Here is a 10,000-nt window from a genome sequence, read left to right as displayed (position 1 = left end):
TCTTTCCAATGTGTCAAGTAATTATCTTTTTGTTTTCTCATGATTTGGTTGGGTCTAATTGTGCTGTTGTCCTGGGGCTCTGTAGGGTGTGTTTGTGTTTGTGAACAGAGCCCCAGGACCAGCTTGCTTAGGGGACTCTTCTCCAGGTTCATCTCTCTGTAGGTGATGGCTTTGTTATGGAAGGTTTGGGGATCGCTTCCTTTTAGGTGGATATAGAATTTAACGGCTCTTTTCTGGATTTTGATAATTAGTGGGTATCGGCCTAATTCTGCTCTGCATGCATTATTTGGTGTTCTACGTTGTACACGGAGGATATTTTTGCAGAATTCTGCGTGCAGAGTCTCAATTTGGTGTTTGTCCCATTTTGTGAAGTCTTGGTTGGTGAGCGGACCCCAGACCTCACAACCATAAAGGGCAATGGGCTCTATGACTGATTCAAGTATTTTTAGCCAAATCCTAATTGGTATGTTGAAATTTATGTTCCTTTTGATGGCATAGAATGCCCTTCTTGCCTTGTCTCTCAGATCGTTCACAGCTTTGTGGAAGTTACCTGTGGCGCTGATGTTTAGGCCAAGGTATGTATAGTTTTTTTGTGTGCTCTAGGGCAGCAGTGTCTAGATGGAATTTGTATTTGTGGTCCTGGTGACTGGACCTTTTTTGGAACACCATTATTTTGGTCTTACTGAGATTTACTGTCAGGGCCCAGGTCTGACAGAATCTGTGCATAAGATCTAGGTGCTGCTGTAGGCCCTCCTTGGTTGGTGACAGAAGCACCAGATCATCAGCAAACAGCAGACATTTGACTTCGGATTCTAGCAGGGGGAGGCCGGGTGCTGCAGACTTTTCTAGTGCCCGCGCCAATTCGTTGATATATATGTTGAAGAGGGTGGGGCTTGAGCTGCATCCCTGTCTAACCCCACGACCCTGTGTGAAGAAATGTGTGTGTTTTTTTTCCAATTTTAACCGCACACTTGTTGTTTGTGTACATGGATTTCATAATGTCGTATGTTTGGTTGTCAATTAGGGTGTGCAGGGTGAATACATGGTCGGTTGTACGGTAATTTGGTAAAAAGCCAATTTGACATTTGCTCAGTACATTGTTTTCATTGAGGAAATGTACGAGTCTGCTGTTAATGATAATGCAGAGGATTTTCCCAAGGTTACTGTTGACACATATTCCACGATAGTTATTGGGGTCAAATTTGTCTCCACTTTTGTGGATTGGGGTGATCAGTCCTTGGTTCCAAATATTGGGGAAGATGCCAGAGCTAAGTATGATGTTAAAGAGTTTTAGTATAGCCAATTGGAATTTGTTGTCTGTATATTTGATCATTTTATTGAGGATACCATCAACACCACAGGCCTTTTTGGGTTGGAGGGTTTTTATTTTGTCCTGTAACTCATTCAATGTAATTGGAGAATCCAGTGGGTTCTGGTAGTCTTTAATAGTTGATTCTAAGATCTGTATTTGATAATGTATATGTTTTTGCTCTTTATTCTTTGTTATAGAGACAAAAAGATTGGAGAAGTGGTTTACCCATACATCTCCATTTTGGATAGATACTTCTTCGTGTTGTTGTTTGTTTAGTGTTTTCCAATTTTCCCAGAAGTGGTTAGAGTCTATGGATTCTTCAATTGTATTGAGTTGATTTCTGACATGCTGTTCCTTCTTTTTCCGTAGTGTATTTCTGTATTGTTTTAGTGATTCTCTCTCTCTCTCTCTCTCTCTCTCTCTCTCTCTCTCTCTCTCTTCTCTCTCTTCTCTCTCTCTCTCTCTTCTCTCTCTCTCTCCCTCTCTCTCTCTTCTCTCTATCCCCCCCTCTCTCTCATCTCTCTCTTGCTCTCTCCTTCTCTCTCCCTCTCTCTCTTTCTCCTTTCTCTCGCTCTCTCTCTTTACTTCTCTTTCTGTCTCTCCCTCTCTCCTTTGCCTTCTCTCTCTGCTTCTATCTTTCTCTCTCAATTCAATTCAATTCAATTTGCTTTATTGGCATGACCTAACAATGTACATATTGCAAAAGCAAAAACTATAACCAAGGGTCAAAATAACCATACATTGAACAATTACAATAAGCATACAGTAGAGGACATGTGCAGGTTGATTGGTCTTTCAGACACTGTCCCTCATCTTATGGCACGCAGCAATGTAGTGCACTGCCAACCCACAGCTCTCTGCGTCCTCCCCCAACAGGACGGGTAGCCTGCTCTCATCAGAGAGGTCTTTGAAATCTTGAATAAGGGTTTAAAATTTGGGGAAACGACACTCTCCAAGTGTTTTATATGTGCATATATTTTCTTTAAACATTTTGTCAGGAAATGCAGCTCTGTCTCAGTTTCTGCTGTTGTGCAGTGGTTGCACAGCCTTTCCTCTACAGGGAGCCAGGTTTTCCTGTGTCTACCCTTCTCAATGGCAAGGCTGTGCTCACTGAGCCTGTACTTTGTCAAGGTTTTTCTAAGGTTTTGATCAGTAACCATGGTCAAATAGTTAGCCACAGTGTACTGTCGATTTAGGACCAGATAGCACTGCATTTTGCTTTGTGCTTGTGCTTGTGTTTCCCAATAAGCAATGTAGTTTGGTTTTGACAGTGTTGTAATTTGGTTTATTCTGATTGATTGGATGTTCTGGTCCTGAAGCATCGGTGTGTTAGTAGTACAAGTTTGTGAACTCAGCCCCAGGACCAGCTGGATCAGGGGACTATTTTCTTTGCTCAGCTCTTGGCATTGCGGGGCTTGGTAATGATATGAGAGGGGGTCACTGTATTTTAGATGTTTCCAAAACTTAATTGCTATTTTTTGAGGTTTTTTATTACTGGATATTGGCCTAATTCTGCCCTGCATGCATTGTTTGTAGTTTTCCTTTGGACATGTAGGAGAATCTTATGGAACTCTGCATGCAGGGTTTCAATGGGGTGTTTGTCCAATTTGATGAAATCTTGTTTTGCAAGTGGACCCCACACCTCTCTGCCATGAAGTGAAATTGGTTCAATTACATATTCAATTAGTTTTAGCCTAATTTTAATAGGTATATCAATTTGAATTAGCTTTTTAATGGTGTAGAATGCCTTGCGTGCTTTCTCTCTCAGTTCATTCACTGTCTCTTTACGGTGTCCAGTTGAGCTTATTTTTAAACCTAAGTAATTTTAGTGTGTGCAGTACTCTATATATTTCGTACCAATTGAGAACTTTGGTCTAATTCCCTGAGATCTGGATCTTCTCTGGAAAATCATTATTTTAGTCTTTTGGGGTTTACTGCCAGGGCCCAGGTCTAGCAGTACCGCTCGAGCAGGTCCAGGCTCTGCTGTAGACCATGTGCTGTGGGTGACAGCAGGCATCGGTCATCTGCGAAGAGTAGGCATTTAACCTCTGAATTGTGGAGACTAACACCAGGGGCTGAGGATTTTTCTAGAAATGTGGCCAATTCGATGATGTAAATATTGAAGAGTGCAGGGCTCAGTTTGCAACCCTGGCGAAGGCCCTGCCCCTGGTTAAAGAATTAATTATTATTTTCTTGCCAATTTAAATACTGCATGTATTGCCAGTATACATTGATTTAATTATGTCATATGTTTCTTCTCTCTCTCTCCTTCTTGCTCTCTCTCTACCTCTCTCTCTCTCTCCTTCCCCTTCTCTTTCTTTCTCTCTCTCTCTCTCTCTCTCTCTCTCTCTCTCTCTCTCTCTCTGTCTCTCTGTCTCTCTCATTCGCCTTCTCTCTCTCCTTCTCTCTTTCCCTCTCTCGCTCTCTCACTCTTGCTCTCTCCTTTGCCTTCTCTCCCCCTCTCTCTCTCTCGCTCCTTCGCCTTCTCCCTCTCCCTCTCTTCTTCTCTCTCTCTCTCCTTCTCTCCTTGTGTCTTTCCTACAGGCCTGGGAGACAGATGGAAAGGTGTAGTTGTGGACTAATCTTCTCTCTCCAGCCCTGTCAATAGTTCTCAATAACAGTGAAATAGCACCAACTCCATCCAATCATTGGTCACGCTCAGGGGCTAAGCCAAGACCTTATTGGTCATCAGTGCAATCTGCTCCCTGGTAATAGCCAATCAGATGCATCCTGTGGAATGCTGACAGATCCGCCATTGTTTTGATTGAATGTCACTTCAGCTGCTCTCGATCAATATGCCATCACACACACACGCACACGCACACACAAACTGTACTGCAGTCACTGACACACACGTGTGCACACATACATGGATAGTGACATACCGACACACACACTGACACACACAGATTCCCCCCACATACAGACACTCAGACACACAGACTCCCCACCCCACCCCACACACACGCACAAACACCCACTAACTCTGGCGTTGTGAAGATAGATTGAGAAAAGGGGAGCAGCTGTTCTGACTCCAGGTCCAGTTCTTTAGAATAGATGTGTGGTGCAGTGTGTCTATTCACAATACAGCAAATACAATATATTACAGGACACACTTCAGTACACAACTCAGTCAGATCCAGAGAGCAGAGTGGCAGGGTGACAGAGCAGCATGTGGCAGTGGTCTCACTGTGACGTCTGTGTGTGTAACCTCTTGCATAACGGCTTCAGTGTTCAGATGTCAACGCTACCTGAGCCTAATGACAGGAACAGTGTGACCTGGTGGAACATTACATGCACTCACTCACTCACTCACTCACTCACTCACTCACTCACTCACTCACTGATTCTAGCAAGGGAATGACAGTGAGAAAGGTGAGGGATAGTTCATTTAATTTGTAAAGTGCTTTTCTCATACCCAAGGCATCAGATCCAGTGGACAGGAGAACTGAACTAACATACAGTGCCATTCAAAGGTTTGGACACACCTCCTCATTCAAGTTTTTTTTTTTTTTTGACTATTTTCTACATTGTAGAATAATAGTGAAAACATGAAAACTATTAAATAATACATATGGAATCATGTAGTAACCAAAAAAGTGTTAAGCAAATCAACAAATATTGTAGATTTTAGATTCATCGAAGAAGCCACACTTTGCCTTGATGACAGCTTTGCACAATCTTGGAATTCTCTCAAATAGTTTTTCCTTCACTCTGCAGTCAAAACCATCACAATTGGGTTGAGGTCGGGTGATTGTGGAGGCCAGGTCATCTGATGCAACACTCCTTCACTCTCCTTATTGGTCAAATAGCCCTTACACAGCTTTTGTCCTGTTGAAAAACAAATGATAGTCCCACTTAGCGCAAACCAGATGGGATGGTGTATTGCTGCAGAATGCTGTGGTAGCCATGCTGTTTAAGTGTGCCTTGAATTCTAAATAAATCATTGACAGTGTCACCAGCAAAGCACCCCAACACCACCCCACCTCCTCCTCCATGCTTCACGGTTGGAACCACACATGGGGAGATCATCCGTTCACCTACTCTGCATCTCATAAAGACACAGTGGTTAGAACCAAAAAATCTCAAATTTGGACTCATCAGACCAAAGGACAGATTTCCACCGGTCTAATGTGCATTGCTAGTGTTTATTGGCCCAAGCAAGTCTCTTCTTCTTATTGGTTTCCTTTATTAGTGGTTTCTTTGCAGCAATTTGACCCTGAAGGCCTGATTAACGCTGTCTCCTCTGAACAGTTGACGTTGAGATCTGTCTGTTACTTGAACTCTGTGAAGCATTTATTTGGGCTACAATCTGAGGTGCAGTTAACTCTAAGGAAATTATCCTCTGCAACAGAGGCAACACTGGGTCTTCCTTTCCTGTGGTGGTCCTCATGAGAACCAGTTTCATCATAAAAAAACCTTGATGGTTTTTGCAACTGCACTTTTTTTCCGCAATGATTGACCTTCATGTCCTAAAGTAATGATGGACTGTCCTTTCTCTTTGCTTATTTGAGTTGCTCTTGCCATAATATGGACCTGGCATTTTCCCAAATAGGGCTATCTACTGTATACCACCCTTACCTGGTCACAACACAACTGATTAGCTCAAACGCATTAAGAAGGAAAGAAATTCCACAAATGTACTTTTAACAAGGAACACCTGTTAATTGAAATGCATTTCAGGTGACTACCTCATGAAGTTGGTTGAGCGAATGCCAAGAGTGTGCAAAGCTGTCATCAAGGCAAAGGGTGGCTACTTTGAAGAATATATTTGATTTGTTTATCACTTTTTTGGTTACTACATGATTCCATATGTGTTATTTCATAGTTTTGATGTCTTCGTTATTATTCTACAATGTAGAAAATAGTCAAAATAAAGAAAAACCCTTGAATGAGTAGGTGTGTCCAAACCTTTGACTCATACTGTAGGTCCTTGAAAGCGTTTCTGAATTGCTCAGTCTTTAGCTATGCCTTAAACGAGTCCAGAGACTCTGCAGCTCTGACTGGAACTTTGTTCCACAGCTGAGGGGCCACACAACTGAAAGCTCTGTCACCCGTAGTGTTTAGTCTGCTGTAGGGCTGCTGAAGGGAGATGGACCTGGAGGAGTGAACGGTGTGTGTGGGGCAGGAGGGTAGGATGAAGTCAGACAGCTACTTGATGTGAGAGAACAATAAACGAAAGGGAGAGCCTAGGGGGAGAGGGAAAAAGGAAGAGCTAAGGGGGAGAGGGAAATAGGAAGAGCTACAAGGAAGAGGGAGAAAGGGAGAGCTAAGGGGGAGAGGGAGAAAGGAAGAGCTAAGGGGGAGAGGGAGAAAGGGAGAGCTAAGGGGGAGAGGGAGAAAGGGAGAGCTAAGGGGAAGAGGGAGAAAGGGAGATCTACGGGGGAGAGGGAGAAAGGGAGAGCTACGGGGGAGAGGGAGAAAGGGAGAGCTAAGGGGGAGAGGGAGAAAGGGAGAGCTATGGGGGAGAGGGAGAAAGGGAGAGCTAAGGGGGAGAGGGAGAAAGGGAGAGCTAAGGGGGAGAGGGAGAAAGGGAGAGCTAAGGGGGAAAGGGAGAAAGGGAGAGCTATGGGGGAGAGGGAGAAAGGGAGAGCTACAGGGGAGAGGGAGAAAGGGAGGGAGAGTAAAAAAGACAAGCGTGAAGGGAAATGAAGGCAAGGAGGGAGGGAAGAGAGATGAAGAGGCAAAACATTCTCACCTCCCAGGGGTCAGATAGAAGCAGTCAAGCTGCTGTGTTGTGCCTACAGGGTCAAAGGTGACTCATCTCCAACTCACACAGATACCAGACACACATCACACACATCTCCATCTCAGAGGTCAAACTGAGGGTCATGACCAGCTGACGGTGAGCAGAAACAAGATGCTATACACCACACACATACGCTTCATCTTCTTGTCTGTTCTCACACACACATTAAACTGTCACTTAGAATGGGGGTTGTCACTCACAGTGAGTGAGGGTGGTTTTGCAGCAGGCAGAGCAGAACTGTGTGTGTTTCATGTGTGGGTCTTGTGATCATAACAAGCTCTTTAAATAGAGATTTAACCATTGGCGCTACACATGTGTGCACAGAGTGAGAACGATTGTGTGTGCATGTATGTGTGTTTGTGAGTGGGTGTCTGTGTGTTTGTGTATATTTTGGTGTTGTAACGTATCCTCCCGTCCTTTAGGTGGCGAGCAGGCAGCCAGCAGACCGTTCTCCATGAGGAGCAGTAGAAGATGCCGGCTCTGCCAGCGCTGCTGCTGTCGATACACTTCTCCTCCTTCCTGCTAGTTACCATGGCACCACGCTCCGGAAGCCAGGCCGCCCTGCTCTCCTCCGTCCGGATGGGTGAGTGTCCATCTATCAATCATCCATCCATCCCTCTTTCCATCCCTTGATCACCCTCAGGTGTTTGTCTCCCTCTCCTCCCCCGGTGTCTCACCCCCCTCCACCAGGACACACCCACTCACTCACCTGGCCTTCACACCCCTCGTAAATACTCTGCTTGTCTCCTCTCTTTTTGTCTTATTGTCTAATGGTGAGTAACATCAATGTTTTCACCCGTTCCATATCTCCATCTCCCTCCCTCCCCATGTAGCTGCGATCCTGGATGACCAGTCAGTGTGTGGGCGTGGGGAGCGGCTGGCTCTGGCCCTGGCCAGGGAGAACATCAACAGTGTGATGGAGGGAGGGGCTAGAGCCCGTGTGGAGGTGGATATATTCGAACTGCAGAGGGACTCCCAGTATGAGACCACTGACACCAGTGAGTAACACCACTACAGACCACTAAGACCAGTACTGACTAGGCTGCAAATCCAAGATGGCGTAGCAGTCTGTCTTTGTGTTTGTCTTTGTCTTATCCCGTGTATATAGTCCTTTTTTTGTATTTTAATCTCACTTTCTATCTATGAACTAAAAATACTTTCCTAAAAACTTTCCTGCAACCTTTCCTGCAACCTTTCCTGCAACCTGCCTCACCCAATGTGGTACGGATCTGCTATTTTTATTCCTTATAACTGGAACCTCCATCAGGAGTGTGGCTCAGTCGGTAGAGCATGGCGCTTGCAACGCCAAGCGTCGTGGGTTCGATTCCCGCTGGGACCACCCATATGTAAAAGTAGTGGCCCCAGCCGACTTGTAAGTCGCTTTGGACAAAAGCGTCTGCTAAATGGGATATATATTATATTAGGAGCTGGCCAGCTAACTAGCTACCAGCCAGCTTTAGCTCGGACAATACCTGCCAGTCTGAACAGCACGATATCAACCCAAAGCATATCGGATTGCTTCTCTCTGCCACATCACAACCGAGTGATTACTGTTAGCTAAAACCTCTGTCCCAAAGCAAGCATCAGTTAGCCTTGAGCTAGCCTCGAGCTAGGCCCATATACCAGCTAATTCTTGGGCTACAATGCCTCTTTGCCAATTGGTCTGGACCCTTTCTTGTCCACATGGAGCCCCGCTGATCCATCACGACTGGTCTGCCGACGTAATCGTCCGATGTGGTTTCAACAGGCCAATTGGCGATGTCGCCGAAGACCCATCTGCTAGCCCCGGCCCGCTGGCTTTCTGAACGCTGTGTCTCCCGCTCGCCTAGCGTAGTAGCAACTACTGAACGGCTCCCGGACTCACCTATTGCTGCTCAATGGACCCTATGATCCCTCGGCTACACAGCTGATGCCCGCTGGACTGTTTCAATAACATGGTACCTCATTCTGTTTATCTGTCGGCCCCAGCCTCGAACTCAGGTCCTGTAAAACGCTCCCTAAAACACTTCAGCAAGCAGGCCTTTCTAATTGACCAGACCCGAGTATCCTGGAAGGATATTGACCTCGTCCCATCAGTAGAGGATGCCTGGTTGTTCTTTAAAAGTGCTTTCCTCACCATCTTAAATAAGCTTGCCCCATTTAAAAAATATTGAACAAAGAACAGATTTAGCCCTTGGTTCACTCCAGATTTGACTGCCCTTGACCAGTACAAAAACATCCTGTCCCCGCGATATGCAACTTTTCAGGGAAGTTAGGAACCAATACACTCAGTCAGTTAGGAAAGCACAGAAATGTGCATCCTGTAGCACAAATTCCAAAAGGTTTTGGGACACTGTAAAGTCCATGGAGAATAAGAGCACCTCCTCCCAGCTGCCAACTGCACTGAGGTTAGGAAACACTGTCACCACCGATAAATCTACAATAATTGAACATTTCAATAAGCATTTTTCCATGGCTGGCCATGCTTTCCACCTGGCTACCTCTACCCTGGCCAACATTTCGGCACCCCCGCAGCAACTTGCCCAAGCCCCCCCGCTTCTCCTTCACCCAAATCCAGATAGCTGATGTTCTGAAAGAGCTGCAAAATCTGGACCCCTACAAATCAGCTAGGCTAGATAATCTGGACCCTCTCTTTCTAAGATTTCAGAAAGCCTGTTCAACCTCTCTCTCGTATCGTCTGAGATCCCTAAAGATTGGAAAACTGCCGCGGTCATCCACCTCTTCAAAGGGGGAGACACTCTAGACCCAAATTGTTATAGAACTATATCTATCCTTCCCTGCCTTTCTAACGTCTTCAAAAGCCAAGTTAACAAACAGATCACCGACCATTTCAAATCCTACCGTACCTTTTCCGCTATGCAATCTGGTTTCCGAGCTGGTCATGGGTGTACCTCAGCCATGCTCAAGGTCCTAAACGATATCATGACTGCCATCGATAG

The 10,000-nt window shown here is 45.3% G+C and overlaps 1 protein-coding gene across 4 annotated transcripts in view; it reads left to right on the top strand.

Moving 5' to 3' along the window:
• The window catches only part of LOC135520559 (glutamate receptor ionotropic, kainate 5-like), a 172,906-nt gene that overhangs the window by 92,654 nt on the left and 70,252 nt on the right, over nt 1-10,000 (top strand). For 3 of the 4 annotated variants that reach the window (XM_064946204.1, XM_064946205.1, XM_064946201.1), the window contains 3 exons: nt 3,857-3,877; nt 7,484-7,644; nt 7,895-8,059. In XM_064946204.1, the coding sequence (XP_064802276.1) occupies nt 7,533-7,644; nt 7,895-8,059 (277 nt within the window). In that variant the 5' untranslated portion in view covers nt 3,857-3,877; nt 7,484-7,532. The remainder of the gene's footprint in view (nt 1-3,856; nt 3,878-7,483; nt 7,645-7,894; nt 8,060-10,000) is intronic. The other variant, XM_064946202.1, reaches the window with a different exon arrangement.

Source organism: Oncorhynchus masou, chromosome 29 (assembly GCF_036934945.1).
Source record: "Oncorhynchus masou masou isolate Uvic2021 chromosome 29, UVic_Omas_1.1, whole genome shotgun sequence".
Lineage (NCBI taxonomy): Eukaryota > Metazoa > Chordata > Actinopteri > Salmoniformes > Salmonidae > Oncorhynchus > Oncorhynchus masou.
The sequence above is the reverse complement of the archived record's forward strand: the minus strand, read 5'-3'. Positions and strand labels throughout refer to the sequence as shown.